This window comes from Colletotrichum paranaense, assembly GCF_030867605.1.
Source record: "Colletotrichum paranaense strain IMI 384185 chromosome Unknown Scaffold_1.1, whole genome shotgun sequence".
Taxonomy (NCBI): domain Eukaryota; kingdom Fungi; phylum Ascomycota; class Sordariomycetes; order Glomerellales; family Glomerellaceae; genus Colletotrichum; species Colletotrichum paranaense.
In genome coordinates, this window is record NW_026848959.1 from 4631091 (window position 1) to 4648942 (window position 17852).

General features: G+C 53.5%; 4 protein-coding genes across 4 annotated transcripts; 2 read left to right on the forward strand and 2 right to left on the reverse strand.

Annotated features, from left to right (window-relative positions):
• Positions 1-1631: 1631 nt before the first annotated feature.
• Positions 1632-3218, forward strand: CPAR01_01606 (uncharacterized protein; the record flags this gene model as incomplete). Its single annotated transcript, XM_060485895.1, has 1 exon — positions 1632-3218. One exon carries the CDS (start codon positions 1632-1634, stop codon positions 3216-3218), a length of 1587 nt encoding a protein of 528 aa, XP_060356752.1.
• Positions 3219-4328: 1110 nt separating this feature from the next.
• CPAR01_01607 (acetoin reductase) lies at positions 4329-5449 on the reverse strand (the record flags this gene model as incomplete). The annotated part of the gene is made up of 4 exons (XM_060485896.1): positions 4329-4694; positions 4768-4942; positions 5038-5286; positions 5406-5449. The coding sequence occupies 4 exons, from the start codon at positions 5447-5449 to the stop codon at positions 4329-4331; spliced, it is 834 nt and encodes a 277-aa protein (XP_060356753.1).
• A 1172-nt stretch (positions 5450-6621) lies between these two features.
• On the forward strand, positions 6622-7176 carry CPAR01_01608 (peptide methionine sulfoxide reductase; the record flags this gene model as incomplete). Its single annotated transcript, XM_060485897.1, has 1 exon — positions 6622-7176. The coding sequence occupies one exon, from the start codon at positions 6622-6624 to the stop codon at positions 7174-7176; it is 555 nt and encodes a 184-aa protein (XP_060356754.1).
• Positions 7177-7782: 606 nt separating this feature from the next.
• Positions 7783-8850, reverse strand: CPAR01_01609 (bax Inhibitor family protein; the record flags this gene model as incomplete). The annotated part of the gene is made up of 2 exons (XM_060485898.1): positions 7783-8269; positions 8324-8850. The coding sequence occupies 2 exons, from the start codon at positions 8848-8850 to the stop codon at positions 7783-7785; spliced, it is 1014 nt and encodes a 337-aa protein (XP_060356755.1).
• Between the last annotated feature and the right edge of the window lie 9002 nt (positions 8851-17852).

Genomic DNA, 17852 nt, shown 5'->3' on the forward strand with positions numbered 1-17852 from the left:
ATAATGGGCAGCATCCAAGGCTGGAATATATCGGTCATCCCAACCAATGCCAATTTGGGCCCGTCAAGCTCGGCTTCATCTCAGTAGCTCTGAACTGAATAACCACCAGGTCATTCTTTCAATCGCTTTGACAAGTAAGCCTCGGGCCAAAGAAGTATTCTTACAAGTCTCAGTCAAAGCTCCCCAATCTTCGACGTCTACTCCTGTTCGGTCCCACGTTGTCATTGGTGCCTTCCTTCCGTTCCAGCTGCGGCATGAAGACTACGACATTCTGTCTAATTATTTGCCTCAACATTCCGGATGATTTTCTTTCTTTAAGTAATTCATGCTGATAACACACCATCGGGTTTGCCAACGCGAATGATAGTACCAAAGTCAGAACCTGATAGGACATATTTCTTCCAATTTCCTCTTGGAACAATGGTGGTCAAGAATAATCTGCTTGAGGCATTGTGCCGTGCTAGTAGCACCCGAAGCGCATATTCACAGGAGTCACCGTCAGAGTTTTCTTTTTGCCAGACAAATCCCAAGGCATGTTCGATGTCCTCTATCCAGCCACACGGAATGTTGTCCACGTACAGCCTCTCCACGACAAGCCTGAGGCCGGATTTCGGCAAGCAAGCCGTCAAGGTCAAGCAACCCAAGGCCAATCCATTGGAAGGGGAGGTTTGTCGCAATTGAGCATCCCACAACGAGAGGAGCGATGTTTGGTGGCAACTTCCTCGGCTTTAAGTTTTCGACCGGGTTGGAAAGAGGCAATACCCAGGTTCCTAGTGCCGGAGAGGTTCCAAGGGCTAGGCCTGGAAATGCCCATTTACCCTGACTTTACCTTCAAGGTATAAGACGCCCAAGTCATCCAGGTAAGTCTGAATGTCCGCTTCTTCGGCGAGAAGTCTTTAGGCAATCCATACGATTGGGCGAGGCAATGGTACACGCACATTAACGGTGATCAGGACCATTTCCCCGTAGTTTGGTTCAAAATGGTGCAAGACCTTAGAGACAGCCGGTATGAGAAGCTGAGAATTGGCTACTTCGACAATGTCTAGTACGTTCTAACAGCAGACATAGGTGTCGAAGAGCAGCTGCACACTGCCGGACCTGGTAATATGCCTTGGGATATCCAAGCCCCCGGTTCAGGGCAAGAACTCATGCAACCTTAAAGTTGCGGACCTCATTTACACTACTCGAACGGTGCGGGAAGCTTTCCATGGGCTCGGGCTTACCCTGACGGTTAACATCACCTTGAAATGCCCTCATAACAACACCCGTCACCCCCCCCCCCCCCCCCCGGGTTACGCATCATAACCCCTGATTTGCGGTAACGCGCCGTAAAATCGTCGCCCGGTCCAAGACCTATCTCCTTTAGGTTCCTGGCGGCACCTTGCAGGACAGGAATCCTGTATATAATGCCGTCTTCTCTCCCCCTAGAAGCAGTTCGTCTTCTCATCTCATCCATCATCCACTTCTCTCTGCAGTCTACACATTGCTTTTCAGCCACTCTTACTCTACTCTTGCACGATTCTGAACTCCAAGCAGTCTCGTCGCATTACTTGCTGGTCTAGCTACTTCTGTTCATCAGAGTACCTACTTACCTTTCATTTCTACACCACATCCTCAGTTGTCTTTTTACAATGTCTTCTTTCACTCAGTCAACTGTTTCTCCCATCATGGCGTCAGAGCAGCTTGTCAAGAAGATGTTGGGCGCAGATGTAACCTTTGGCCCTGGTCTGGAGGTTCAGGATATCGTCATTCCTCCCACCACTCTCTCCGGGAGCATCCCCTATCTCGCCAGCTTCCACGAACACACATACTCCTCTGTGATGCTGGCCAACATTGTCAGACTCCACTGGCGCAACCCCACTGCAACGGCCATGCTCACGTATAGTGACGCCTCCAAGTGCCGCGAGGTTGTCCGCCGCTTCAACGACGGAGAAGCTGGAGTCTGCGGGAATTATGTTCAGGCGACGTTCCTTACCGGCCAGCGCGGTCCACAGCTTCAGCTCACCAGACTTCCTCTCAAGGCAACCAAGTCGGACATCACCCATGATCTCCCAGCGTCGCTCTATCCCAGCTGCACCTTCATTTGGGGTTCCAACGCCAAGCTCGCGCCAGCAGCTCAGCTCCAAACCATCAAGGACTTGTTCTCTACCCACGGCACCATCATCGTAGAGGACCGGATCAGAGATCACGGCGACGAATCTTCCGTCAGACTTATCTGCGACGAGGAATCCGACGCGAGACGGATAGTCAAAGAGCTCAACAACACGGTCCAGAAGTCTGCTGGTATCAGTCAGTTGTTTGCAGACATCTGCTTCAACCTGGAGTACTGCTTCCCAGCAAAGTGGCTAGATCACATGAAAAAGACAAGAATCATCCACCCCACCGACGGATGGTCCGACACTATCGACAGAGGGGTCGCATCCATCCGATTCATCTCCGCGATCAAGGAATCCATCCTCTTCAGGAGAGAGCTTATGGACTTGGTCATGCGCGTATACATGGACTCTTACGGGGACAACTGGGATTCCTACAACTTTGCGGAAGGACGGATGAGAGACTGCACCGACCGCGAGTGTGCCATTTGCTTCTGCCCTCCAGAGCAAACAGTACGGACCAGCTGCGCCCACATCTACTGCGCTGGGTGCTACGAGCACACAGTCTCCTCAACCGCAAAGTCCTCAAGCGAGAACGGCATCAAGTGCTTCGGCGACTCTGGCAAGTGCGGCAAGCCCATCACACTCCCAGAGCTCGACTCCCACTTGGGCTACCAGGGCGTGGACAAGCTCATCGAGCGTTCTCTGAGCTCCTACCTGCAAGCCAACACCGCCACCTACCACTGCTGTCCCACTCCGCATTGCGAGCAACTCTACAAGGTCACTCCCATGGCGGCAGACAACAAGGGCACCATCCAGCGCTGCATTGGCTGTCTTGAGATCCTCTGCACATCTTGCCACATGCCACACGACGACGACGTCACGTGTGACAAGGCGGAGGACCACGTCAATGCTGAGCTCTTCAAGGGTCTCAACATCAAGCCGTGCCCCAAGTGCAAGACGCCTGTCGACCGCTACGAAGGGTGTAATCACCTGGAGTGCAAGTGCGGTGCCCACGTCTGCTGGCACTGCATGGCGGTGTTCGACAACTCTGGCGACTGCTACAAGCACATGACGGATGCCCACAATAGCATCTATGCGGGGCAGGCTCTCTATGATGCCTAGAGGAGGACGGATGGACGAGATCTGATGGGTAGCAGCTTGTGCCTGCACATCAGGGTTTGGTTGAATGAGTTGGGTTTCATTTCACTGATTGGGGGTCACTACTATTACCACTTCTGAGTGCTATTGGCGTTTACATGGTTTGTTTGCTTTGGATTATGGGAGCATCGTATAGCCTTAGATTGCTGTTAGACACAAGATGTCTAGACTTGTTGACGACCAGTCATAAAATAACTAGGCGTATCACTATCAGCCATAGAGTGGCTTGACGTATCATTACTACCACTCCATACATTAATTGAAATGAAACCCTTGCCCACAAACAAGATCTCTCTGTGACACGCAACCAGTTACGTGAGCCCTCCTATCAGTAGTGAATGTTCCTCGCAGTGTACAGTTTTCGAACTAGAGATTAGTAGCTTTTCAGTCTCACGAATGAGACGCCGGGATCACTCGAATAGGTCGAGGTTTTCATTTGCCTTGGAGATTATACACAGTGATTTGCCTTGGCGTCTGTCAAAAGATTGGCTTAGTAGGCATTCCTCTTCTGCCGCCTCACACAGAGACACCCATCAAGAAGACACTGCAGGCGTGAGGACCATGAAGTCTGTACATCATCATATCATTCTCATTTTCTTCCGGATAACACCATCTCACAATGCGCATCTCAGCCCTATCCTCATCGTAGCAACAGTGTCTACATAAGAAGCGCTCCCCCAATGATGGAGCTTGCCGTCGACCGGTGAGCCTCGGCTAGGCCCTCCTCCCACCCGCGCCACCTTGTACCCCCCTTTTTTCAAAGTCTTACAAGCATGAAGTCTTGCTCGTGAATTCAATCAGCCCACTCATCATCGATAACACGCCTTCAGCCTCGATAAGAGCTCTTACGTCTGGCGTCTCCAAAGCGGGACAACTTCACAGTGCGCAGGTAAAGCAGCCAGGGGAAGTTCCCTCACCCGGCCCTCATTCGCCCGAAGCCAACAACATAGCTCACGATGGCCTGATCACCCGAACACCGAGACAACAAAATTCTCACACATCATTCGACATCTGAACAAAGAATAACATTCCTTAATCCCTCCACGGAGTACCGGTGGTCACATAGCTACTCAATCAAGTGTAAATAATCCCGCCATCAACAATCTGCGTCTGCCCCGTAACATGATCACTATCCGGCCCCGCCAAAAAGCTCACCAGCTTCGCCACATCCTCCGGCACGCTCGTCCGCTTCTGCGCAATCAGCTCATTCGTGTACTTCTTGATGGTGTCCCCCTTCTTCGCGCCCGTCTTCTCGCCCAGCTTCTCGTCAATCAGGTCCCACATGGCCGTGCCGACGATGCCGGGCGCGTAGGCGTTGACGGTGATGTTGTGCTCTGCGTATTCCATGGCCGAGGCCTGGGTGAGGCCGCGGACGGCCCATTTGGAGGCCGAGTAATGCGAGAGCAGGGCGAAGGGTTTGAAGCCAACTATGGAGGAGCACTAGGGTGACATGTCAGTCTCGTCTGTGATTATGTCTGAGGGGGGCTTAATGGTGAGGGGAAAGAGGGCTTACACCGATGATCTTTCCGGGGCTTTCGGGCTTGCAGTTGCCCTGCTTGATGAGTTGTTTCGCGGCGGCTTGGTAGCAGTTCTGCACGCCAAAGACGTTGACGCGGAACATGTTTTCGAATTCTTCCTCGGTGAGGTCAAGGAGTGGCTTGACCTGTGCAATCCCCGCATTCGCGATCCTTCCCGTTGTCAGCAACCATCACTCTCTCATCTCAAAAAAGAAGCATGCTCCGCTCATGAACGAACTCAACGAGTAGACGAAAAGGCGGCTTACATGGTATTCAATGGCCCCAGCTCCCCAACAGTCTTATCAATCATGGCTTGCACCTCACTCAGCTTCCTCACATCGGCAGTCGCAACAACAGCCCGGCGTCCGAGGTCGCGGATCTGCTTGGCGACGTCGTGAGAGCCGGCCTCGTTGGCGGCGATGTCGTTTATGCAGACGTCGTAGCCGTCGCGGGCGATGCGGAGGGCGATGGCGCGGCCTATGCCCCGTGAAGAGCCCGTCACGATGGCGACGCGGCTGTGAATGGGTGTCAGTCACGACTTTGGCTTGTCTTGTTGGACCCATTGACGAATCATGTACACGGGTGAGTGTATCCGGGGATGTGAGATATCATTGTGTGTGAGAAGATGACGGACCTAGCTTGAGCCGCAGCTCTGGTTGCTCCTGCTAGTCCGCTCATATCTACTGAGGATGGATATATGCTCAAAATATTCTGATTGAGATCCAGTGAAACTATGGTTCAGATACAATGGAAAACGATACAATTGAAGTTCAATGCAAAGTGTCTTCCCCCTCCCTTATGAACAGGAACGAGACGATTAACCCCAAGCAAGACCCCGCAGCAACAGCTCACAACGCGGGGTCAAAGGAGACCGAGAAAGCTCCTCACGCTTTACTCCAAAGTCTCCAACGAAGCCGGAAATCATGTAACGATCCCTACGCCCGGCGAGAAGGATTCCCAAGCCCGGCCAAGCCAAGCACCAACACACGCGGAAAGGCGGAACCCCAGTGTCACAGTCTCAACCTTGTGGAATTGCTACTGTCTTGAAGGTGGATCTCCAAGGGCGGGGCACAGAGCTTCACAGTTGCCAGGGCAGTTCCCATCTGCAGGGCTGCAGCTTCCCCGGACACCGAAGCTCCTCGGATTGGGAAGCTTACCTAAGTGACCTTACCTAATAGGTCAAAGGAAGGTTCCCAAAACCCCGTGACCCGGCGCAGAAAATAGCGGGTTCACGTTGGAAAAGGATCTCCGAGCCGGCCGCCCCCGATTTGTCATGCACTCCACGTTTTCCGCCCCGAGCCACCGCCTCTGGTCCCTGGCCAAGTGGTGACTCTGACACTTTTTTTTTTTGCCGACCCTTCCTTAGGTGAGCAGTCCCAGAAACCCCCCGGGAGCTCCAGCGCAGGCGTGGCGACAACGGGATCCAATGGTTTGGAATCTGGCTGACGCAGGTGGCAGTGTAACCAACTTTATATACATAATCGCAATTGAATCCAAATCACATCGTAGTTTCTTCTTTTTGCAACATTGTATCTTGATCGTGTAATCAATCTTTGGAATCATCACTCCATTGAACGCATAAAAGACGTCCGAAACACCCGTCTAATCACCTTCCCATTACAACCAGCGCACCGCAAACCAGAAACCACCCCTCGCAATACCGCCCAAAAATCACGATTGCCCCCAAACGCAAACCCCACCACAAGCTCCAGCAGCTGCCCCTCCTCACCCTCGCCCTCACAATCCCCATCGTCCTCTTCCTCTTAACAACCTCCCTCCCACACAACCACCAGACAATGATCTCCTCCCTCCTAACCCGCCTAACCCGCCCCTTCACAACAACAACAAGCATGTCAATCACGCCCCCCGCCCCCATCTCCCTCCCGGAAGGCGCCCAAAAAGCCACCATCGCAGCAGGCTGCTTCTGGGGCGTAGAACACCTCTACCGCAAACACTTCGCCTCCAAGGGCCTCATCGACGCCCGCGTAGGCTACATCGGCGGCGACCTCTCCAACCCGACCTACCGCGCCGTCTGCGGCGGCGACACGGGCCACGCCGAGGCCCTGCAGGTCGTCTTCAAGCCCGAAGAAGTGAGCTACCGCCAGCTCCTCGAGTTCTTCTACAAGATGCACGATCCAACGACGGCGAACCGCCAGGGTCCCGACACGGGTCCGCAGTACCGGAGCGCGATTTTCTACCACGATGAGGAGCAGGAGAAGATTGCCAAGGAGGTTACGCGGTTGGCGAATGAGCAGTGGTATAAGGGGGCTATCAAGACGCAGGTTGCGCCGGCGGGACAGTGGTGGGATGCGGAGGCGTATCACCAGTTGTATTTGGATAACAACCCAGGCGGGTATGAGTGTCCCAGTCACTTTTTGAGGACGTTTCCCCCGCTTGAGGGATGACTCCTTGACGGCGGCGGGGAAGTAAAGGAGGATGGAAGGGGTGATAAGATGGCGAAGAGGACGAGTAGGATGTAACGATATGGGGTTTCCTTTTCAACTTGAGGGAATCATAATGACGGATGGGATGAATCGGGTGGCTTTCTCTATTACGCACGTAGAGGCTCCGAGGCAATGAACAGCGCTCAACCGCTTTGATTTTAAAATTGTGTACCATCATGAGTGTGCATTTTGTAACTCCTGGCTTCATCATGGAACAGTAGTTGCATAGCCAGAATTTGAGGGGGCAAGTAGCTGTTGCACTATCTAACTGAGTCAAGATGCTGAGACTGTGACATGCTACTTTGTACGGATATATTGAGACACAAACATATCAGGGTGCAGGTGTGGTGGGACATTTAGTTGACCGAATTTAGAATTTTTATTTATTCTGGTATTGTACAACATAAAAAAACCAACTCCGAGCCCGTAGGTCTCTTTGGAGTCGTATCATGAGAGGGGTTCTCGAGCCTCTGTTTTCCGCCCGCCGTGGGGTATATACACCATCCCACTGGCGGGATCCCATTATCCTATCCTCCACTGCTGCTACAATTCAAGTCCAACTCATCTTCACTTCCTGCGGTTCTGCTGCATCATCAGAATCTGCACCATACGGACAAAAATGTTGATAAAGTCAAGCTCAAGCGCAATGCTCTCGTTGACAGCATCCTTGCGAATGATGCCGCGCTCAGCAAGACGGGCGTGGTGCAGGATCTTCTGGACGTCGTAGAGGGTGAAGCCGCCAAAGACGGCGAGACCGCCGTACAGCGAGATGCTCTCAGTCAGGGCGAGGGTGCGGACGGCGGTGACCGGCAGCAGCATGGGCGCGAAGCTGGAGGCAACGACGACGCCGAGGCCGGCGAGGAGGGGACCACCGATGTAGAGGTACTTGTCCTGCTTGGCGGTGGCACCGACGATGGAGAGGGAGCCCATCATGGCGACGGTGTAGAGACCTGCGCGGGCGAGGAGGGCGCCGGGGACCATTGTCAGGAGGGGGGCGATCATGGCGGCCTGGGTTGCGTTGAAGGCGGCCCACATCGCGTACTTGGGGATGTAGCTGTTGATGCGTTAGTTTGCTTCTCGGATTCTCGGGAGATGATTCTTGGCTTACTTGTCAGGAGAAATGGCACGGGTACCGTACATGGTACCGAAGCTGAGAGCAAGACCACCGATACCAACGACCCAAGGGTTCGTCACCATCAACCTGTAGACGAATCCAGACTGGATCATCTGGCGCGCGCTGAGGGCGATAATACCGACGCCCAAACCGGTGTGAAGAAAGGTATCGTTGAGGTACTCGCGCTCGTAAACGGGCATGCCGCCGTCATCGCGGGTCTCGCGGTTGAAGACGACGTTGATAGCGACGAGGGTACCGCCAAAGATGGCGCCGCCGACCAACAGCTTGCGGAGGGGGCTCGCCTGGCCCTGGACGCCAGGTGCGGCCTGCTGCATGTAGGTTCTCGAGGAGCCGCGGAGGAGGGCATTGCGGGCGGCGGTCGCGACGGAGGCGGTCGGTCTTGACTTTGACGAGGCCTGGTGGAAGGCTCTGGTGGCGGTTGTGCGGAAGGGTTGAGATAGTTGCGGGAGACGCTGCGCCAGGCGCGCAGGCCCTTGGCGGAGTGTGATGCTGAAAGACATCGTTGTCGTGTCGATTCGTGTGCGAATGTGATGTGGGTGAATTTGCGATGCGAAAGAGAAAACAAAGGGGATGTGGTGGTGGTTGACGATGTTTAAAGGCCTGCGTGGAGGAGTTTCGCAGGAGGCAATGACGAATGACGTTCCCGACTCTGGCGGACTCTCGGGGCCGGAATTTGCCTGAGGTGCTTTCCCTCCGGGTGAATTTGGCTGAGGCAGCTGCTTAGCTAATTTTTTTTGTGGTCATGTGAGTGGCTGGAGAGAAGCTGGTGGAAATTCCCGTACCTTCTCTGCGCTGCCCTCCGCCTTAACCCCGATCCACCCGGGCGGACATTGGAGTTTGGCGACCAGCTGCCACCAGATGGTCCACAGATCCCACCAGGTGGCAGCGGGAGCCCTTCCTTTTCCCCTCGGCTTCTCCTCCGATGCAGCTGCTGAAATGAAGCTCCCCTCCTGTCTACCGTCCACCGGCCTGGACCGCTGCCGTTGGTCGCATGCCTCCTTGGCATCCAGAATTAGCAACTTGGGAATGAGACAGGAGGGTGTAGCCGCTGTCACACAAAGTCAGGTACTTGGTCAGGAACTCTGCTTCTGCTGCTGTCAATAAACCTCCGTGTTCCCCAATCTCTCGAGTTGCATCGCCGCTGAAGCAAAGCAAGCTGCTATAGCGCGACAATACTTAAGAGGTGACTGAGTTCTCGCCATCTCACCATGGAAGCATTGAGCAACACTCATCCTCTCTCATGCCCTTCCCTCGGTATCACCTGTGCCTAAGTGAACAAAAACGAAAGAATGCAACCAAGTTCCTTACCGCTCACTGCCACTGAGAGCCCCAAGAGAAGCTAACAATATAGCTTCCATCTACCGTGCAGTAGCCTCCTTTTACCCCGCCGTGCCTGGCCAATCTCTCAACACCATCTGAATCACCACCGTTACATGGACGCATGTCTCTCCCGTCTAAGGATCTTAGGATGCAGGCTTAATCGCGAGAGACACGAGAGGCACACAGACCGCCCCAAGCCACCCATCGTTCGAATTAGCCAAACTCACTGTCCGTACCACGGTAAAGCATCAACAAGACTGGCGTTGAAGGGAGACACCTCCAACGGTTAACCGGCAGAAATCTAAGCCCAGGCAATCTAGCTACGGCCAGCCACATTCCGCAGTGCCGTCAAATTCCCCCTCACTAAGACGGTAAACCTACTTGGAGCAGTCACCTCTAATCGCGCCGCGAACTCATCGTCCGAAGCCTACTCTGGCTCTTTCAGCGACCTGCATTCGTGTCCGGACTCATTTCGGGGCCATGTCTTACTTCAGTACATCAGACGAGTCACGATGTCTGGCAGGATTGTGCCGAATGGCGCAAGGCATAGCCATTTGATTGATCACTGAGGTTCCTTTTCAAGCTTTCGGCTTTCCTCGTCCGGCAGGTATATGGGGTTTGAATCCGACAACTGAGTATCTTGAACACGATTACTATGTATTTTTTGACTAATCACGCCGACGGATCTTCGATATCATCTCATCGCACAACTCCTGAAGAGCTCACCATGTAGGAAAATTCGAGTCCATACTTCCCCTTCGTATGGTTCCGCCCACACCGGAATCACCATGGTAATCCTCCGCAGCTCTCCCGAAGCACGGCCGCCCCCAACTTGTTTACTCCCCTCGACTCTGTGTTTTCTCCGATGAACCGTAACAATTCAGACTCATTGCACGTCTTGAACTACATTTTGAGACACCTGATCACCCCCTCGGTTCCTCAATTCCGTACCGGCCCCAGGTACGGGAAGTGGGACGGGGTTTAGGAGACACGGGGCAGTCGGTGGTACCTACACTGCTTGTCTTGGTGGAAACCGGGATGTCAGAGACCAAGAGAAAAAACATGAACCATTTGTGACGTCCAACTTGGGCAGCAAAACTCGTCGACTCTTGCCGTTGTAGGTGACTATGTCGCATCAAGAGGACACACAAAGGGCAGCAAATAATGGTCAATTGTCAGAGACCAAAGATCTCCCTTCTACTGACTCGAATCTCGACACAAGTCCCATTGATGACTTGAAAAAAGAAGAACCATCACTTAAAAATTAGCACACCAAAAGAAACAGGCGCGTTCCTGGAAAGGCTGGAACGAGGCGCCGTCCGCTGATGTGATGATCTACAATAAGCACCATGCCCCAGACAGCTCTAACTCGACTAAAGCCAAACGCGGACCGCCGCCAAAAGTAAAAGACTAAAGTACCTTGAAAAGTACCTTAAATAAATCAAAAGCACCAAAAAATGCTCTACTTTTCTGCCAGGATCTCATGCACCTGCAGACTGAACTGCACAGCGGATCCAGGACCCCAACACCAGCGGCTCCTGAATAATGAAAGCAAGAAAACATAACCAACATGGGCGGCTAGGTGCATACCATGTACATCGCCCCCATCAAAGGAGCAGCAAGCTGAGCAGAGAAATGCGCGCTAGAATCATGCATGAATCTTGGGGGGGTCGCGATCGGAAGCATTAGCGCGCTGCCCCCTCTTCTCACCCCTTAAGCTACTGGTCCTTACTGGCACCATTCTTAGTCCTTCCTACCTTAGACTCTTAGTATAGATTCCGTTTGCTTAATGAACCCGTCAGGATAGTCCCAACTCCCAACCTCCACTTCCTCCTGTGTCTGTGTCTGTCTCCCCCATCTTCCCGCCAAACTTCCGCGCACGGGGTTCCAGCGTCAAACAAACGATGAAGGGGGGCTTGGGGGCTTAACCCAAGTTACCCGTGGCGGGCCTGCGGCACCGCACCGCTCGTACCAGGTGTCGTCTCGTGTCTCTCTCTCTCTCTTTCTCTTTCTTCCTCAGCCCTCCCACTCTCCTTGATCTCGTATGACGATGTGTGATGCTGAGTGTCGAAAACTCACCACTGCTTCGGATGTTTGCTACATCCCCCGCCCGCTCCGTGCTCCTCCCATGCGTCCCATCCACCAACCGCCCCGCCCCCAAACTCCGAGGTTTCCAACACGCGCACAACGAAAGCTGAACGTGCTGAGAGCTCCCGGATCCTTGTCTTCGTTCTCTATGTAGTATTACTCTATACTGCGACCCTATGATCCTATGACCCTGTCGCCCCCAGTGCCCCCCCATCTCCATTGATTGTCCTTTCGCGCCGGGTACTACCTAACAAGCATGAATTCCTCGTTGCTAATATCCAAAACCAACGGCCAACTTCCTGATTCGGTGTTGCGGACAAGCCAACCAACAATCCAATACTTTCAAGTCTCATTACGCAGAAATCCTTGGTAACTCCATGCTACGAGTCCGTGACGGTCAGGGGTACACTCCATCGCAGTCTGAATTTCTTTCTCGTTACTAAATAGTCTCTAGTCCTCCCCTTCTCTCATGGCCCATCTTTCTCGATTCCCTACCACAAAAGCGCCCCGTCCTATCCGCACCTAGCCTCTTTCCACCAAGCCACCTGCGTCGCTTCACTTCTCCGTACAAACTCCTCCCCATTCATCCTTTGTGTAACCAACCCGCGCCAAACTTGGCGTCCCGTTTCACCCTTCGGTGTGGCTTGTCCTTTTCTTCACTCTCGACAATTAGCATCCCGACCAAAATACCTTTCGGTCTCACACCACCACCCGCCCCGTGATTCGAAAAGTCCAACAAACGGTCGCGTCTGCGCTAAGACTCCTCAACTGGGCCTTTATTTTCCTCAATTCGCGCCAGAATTCTACTTTTGGCTTATAAAGTACGACCGCTTCCCCGACTCATACACTCGCACGATTGAGGACCCGCAGTATTGTGTAATTCTGTCGTCTGTTCTTCCCTCACGATCGAGTTTGTCAGAGCTTGGCGAAGAATCCGACTTTCCAATCGAAACTCATTCATTCATTTTATTATTTTCCTTCGTTTTCCTCTATCCATTGCTCAGTTTCTTGTTCCATCATCCACCAACCGCCAAGATGAGATTCTCCGCCGCCCTCTCTGTCGCAATCCTTGCCTCAGCAGCTTTTGCCGCACCAGTAGATACGGAACAACATCCCCTAGCATCCTCGTCACATGTCTCAAAGGTCCCCGCAGATGCGGCTGGCGCGGCAGCACCCTCAGCAGCTACACCAGAAAGTAGCAGCAGCAGCAGCAGCACATCGCCGGCGTCCAACATCATCGCTTCCGCTTGGAAACAGATCTTTGGCGACAAGGAAGGAGAGGAGGATCCGAACCTGGGAAGGGCATGCTTTTGCGCTAACGGATCGATTTGTTGCAATACTTCGGAAGGCCTCGACTGCACACAAGGCTTGTGCGGATTGTAAGAGAAGCGCAAGAAGACATCCCCAATGAGGGAGCATCGGGACAGTGACGCTTCCACTCATCTCGGGCGCCGCCCGGTCCACGGAAGGCAGGAGCGACCCGCTTTGTCCGGCTGCCAGATCGGGGTGGATCCCGCATCGCGACCCATAAATCCCCCGGTGCCGACTGCTCCATGCCCGGGCGAATCCGTCTAGATGCCCCTGCTTGAGAACCAAATCCGGGGAATACGAGACGCCAAATCCGGCTGGCCCTTCGACCTATAAAGAAAGGTTTAGGGCTTCGATTAAACTACGGGCAACCAATGGAGCGAACTCCCCGCCGCACAAAGCCGGGCGATACCTCGGGCCGAATCGAGTAAACCCCCGATGCCCGCCATAGCTGCAGAACACAAAAGTCAACAATAATAAGCTCTTCGCTTGAGAAGTCGCAGTCGAACCCATCGCTGTTTCAACCATCGTCAACAACTTGCGGGCGTCGGAAGAGGAGTCTATGCAGGCACCACGGCCTGCGGGTATGCCGTGGATACTGCGCCCGAGACTATACCACATATGCGGAGGAGTAGACTGCCCTTATTCATGAACTTCAAGCGCATCGCATGGAGGAGTCAAGCAAATTCGACATGGAATTGCGTGGCCGAATCGCGCGCGCGTCCGGCAGAAGACCGCCCGAAGGGTCCAGGTGTTCTCCAGACGAAGCTGGACCAACAGTACCGACCGGCACGATGCCGCGGCTATTCAATGTTCTATGTTTGCTGCAAGAGCAAATAAGAACGAGCTTGTCACACTATAACTTTAATTAATAATACGATTTTGGCTCTTGCACCACTTCATTACCGAGTCCCCTGGGCTCCTGTGCCAGTAATGGATACACCGTCAATCAAATCGAAGTAAGATCTCATGAAATGGCTGTGCAGGGAGTAGATAGCATTCGCCTCGAGCTTGGCTTCGCTGACAACCTTCCGCTACGTCTGTGAGAAACACAGCATATATAGCCTGACTGCCTGGGCAGCCAGCAACGGAGGAGTCACAGTATACTCAGAAGGCTCCAAGTCCTAAATCTTTGTGTCTGCAAAAGTTTGCTATCGTGATGGCCGAAGTAGGGTGCAGCAAATGAAGCTAGAATTGCAGTCAGCCAATGGCTGGGATCATCCAGAGATCCAAACTCTAGGCCTTGGGCGTGGTTCGAGAAGGAGGCCGGAGCCGTATAGTGTTTCAAGACGATCAGAGGTGCCCGGAAAGGCCCTTGTGTCCGTTGTGATGGGCTCGGGCCACGAAGCAGGGGCCGTTGAACGAATCGTAGAATCTTGAAGTCGAGAAGTATGTAACCGCACCGGTCCGGAGACGGTGGAAAGCTTTCGATGCGGGCAAAAGCACGTGAGGAACCGATGCATCTACTATCTCCACTGTTGGCCCTTAGTCGAAGCTTCTTCTGTTGGCAACTCGGCTCGTTGTAGCATTGGGTACTAGATAACCTTGAAGCGTAACGAAATTGTGAAGCTGGTCTTCCTCTAGAGCCAAATTCCCGTCCCTAGAAGTCCCTAAACCATAAGGAAGTCAGCTAATAATAGTACATGGCACGTTATAGGAAACAAGAGCGATACGATGGGAGTAGAGCAGCGCGACCCTGGCCATTTCGACAAAGAATAATTCTAGGGGGTATGCCCTGAACACCGTGCGACATGATTGAGCAATAGCTGACAGCTGGAAACACTTTAGATGTAAGATATCGGGTTTGTCAAGGCGTGGAGGGTTGCAAAGGCTGGGCCACGCGTGCGTAGCATCTGTGATAGGCTGCGGCTCATCGGACTGCGGACCCTAACTACTGACCGAAGAGTGCAGCCAGTCATGTCAGTCGCGAAAAGTTAACCGGACGTTCAGGCGCGCCTTGACATGTAGCTTGTGGCCATACCTGTCAACATGTAGATGGTCGTTGATGGTCTTTAATCACATAGTCCTAGTCCCATGGCCCTGGAGCATAGAGAACAGCGCGTTTCAGGGTACAAAAGTCTAAGCAGTGGCTCTCTATAGGTCAGCGGGACTGGAGATCGGGATAAGAGCCGACGAGGGTGGTGGGAGAGCAGCACGAGGCGAATTACTCGCGGGTTAGGTTCGTCCACTTCTTTGTTGCGTGGCCCTTGACGCCGCGTGGTTGGTGTGCGCCGAAAGTTGAGCCGAAAAAGAGGTTGTGGACTTCGGGACGAATAAAAGCTTTGGGAATGCCTTCTTGCATCGGACACCGAAGCAACCATGCGGTGAAACACCGGCAAGATGGTAGAACAAGGTGACTGAGATGGAGACCGGACGGTAGAGTCGAGGTTGGATGTCCATCGATGGCCCTGGTTGATGGGGTTGGAGATAGTCTTGTTTGTGAAGAAGAATGCTACGTACATCTGCCTAGTATCCAGGGGGAGAGCAACGGGCAAAGCGTGGAGACGTTGATGGAGAAGAAGGGCAAACTTGGTTGGAAAAAGAAAGGAATGACGGCAAGAGAAATGGACCCATCAATCTTGCATGTGTAGATAATTCCATGGATCTCCCACAGCAGGTGCAGATCCGGCGGGGATAGGTACCTTAGAAAACAAAGGAAGGAGGATCCACTCCGCGAAGAAAGAGAGGCAGAATGCGATGGTGCTCCGTACTTTCCCTAAGCTACCTCGTACCTGCGTGCCTTCCTTCCAGATCCAAACCAACAGCAATCCAAGAAAGCGCAGAGGTTGTCGAGGAAGGCACTTTCTTGCTACTTTCCAGCTCAGGGAAGCGGCTTAGTCACCAACGTGTGAGACAGTGAGGCGACCAGCTAAATGCCCTCAGGCACCTCCTGTCTACCACCTCAGATCTCAGGCTCCTCCAACAACCTTTCAACGACCACCCAGATTATTCAACCTTCATGACAATTATCAGCCAGCCCGGGAATCCATCTCGGCCCCTGCTTCCACACCTCATATGCCGTGTCCCAATGCTGGACCGTTCGACAAACTCTCGCAGCTTAGAGATGCTGGGCGGGCACCATAAACATACCACGAATGGCCGAGTCAGACTTCACGTCTGGCACGCGGCGCGAAATCCCCCCGTTCATCGCCCTCCACCAACCCAACCTTGGCAGGCTTCTAGCCGTCTTCCATAAGGCTTCCACGCATCGATCTCCCTTCGCTGAGAGGCGCCTTGACCACCATTCCCCAAGCTTCTTCGCCGTCACCCGCCGCCGACATGGTTGACCGGGTGCATCCTCTCACCCAGCCGCTGTGGACTGCTACCCCTCCCAAGACCGTTTCGTGCACCGTGCGTGCCATTTCGGGTCCGATGAGCCAGGGGTCCCGGGCTGCAAGTTTGAGACACGCGGTGAGATGGCGGTCCACCCACACTCGTCTTTCTGTACTAGGCTGAACCGACTTTGGGATAGCGACGAGATCAAGTGTGTCCAAGACTCCCAGAGTCCCAGGTCGACTGCTGGAAGTGGAGGAATGGACCTGCTGCGAAACGAACGGCGGCCGTCTGCTTTTTCGGTCGTTTTCGCTCCTTGCTGCTGCGGCCTGCACGCGCCTCGCCTTCAACTGTTCTATCTTGTACTATGCGACAAAAGTCCCCGTCCATGGCACTCCATCCGGACTCGCTCCATTTACATGCACCCACTGGTCACGCCGTCGTCTTCGCAGCTTTTGCCGTCCTCGTCCTACGGTCACTCTTGTCTCGATCTCCGATCCGCGAGCTCAATTCCATTAGCAGTGCAAGGTGGAAAAGAGTAATTAGCCTCTTGTCTCGACTCGACAGTAGCGCGCATGCTGCTTGTCTGTTTCTTGAATTTACCTTCAGGCTTCTGGAGCAAGGATGCGACATGCTTTGACAAACCGAGGGGGCGGGCTCCCGTGTCCGTGTGAGCTTCTAGAATGTCTCTCCGACCGCCTCGCATCAGATTGAAAGCTTGAACAATCGAGTTCCAAAGCACGAGTAGGGCACGATGGGACGCAGACGAACATGTGGACAGGAAGCTGAAGGTGATACATACGACTGCCGCTAGCCCGAGGAGGGAAGTGCCAGAGTGGGTGTGGCAGAGGCAGAGGCAGAGGCAAAGAAGAGGCAAATGCAAGAGAGGGAGAAGGGAGGCCGGCCGAGGATGGAAGCCGGCATGGAAACGACGCCAGAAGCCTGATAGAACAAAGAAATCGCGAGGCCGGCCCGGCGGCAGGCCGTTTGATTTCTGTCAATCTTGATTTTTCCTTTGGCTATTCTCCTCTGGCCGATCTAGCGACGCCCCTTTCGGAAGAAACCCAGACCATTGAGCGGCTGCCCTGGATTTGTGCCCAAGGGGGCTAAGCAAGGTGCGTGCGTCCGTTGTTCGCGCTACACTACTCTATTCCGATGCCTCAATGTCACACTGGTGACCGGAGCAGTGCGCAGATTCAGGTAGGTAGTAATATGTTGCCATCGCCATTGGAGCCAGCCCTAGCCAGGTAGCTTCATGTCTCGCTTTCGCAGCAGCCGATACTGACGTTGTCTGCCGGCTTATACCTGGTTGCTTGCAGCAATTCCAGCGAGAGGATCCTCCTTAATCTTGGCCTCGCTATACTCAAGTATCGTTTGGTAAATGTGGCTCAAGTTTTGGTGGACGAGTGATTAACATCAGTCAGTCTTTCTCCTAAGGTACTGTCTCTTAATTGTCTGCCCTTTGCTGACATCATCAAATAACTTAGCAACTTGTCAGGCAAATGGTATGCTG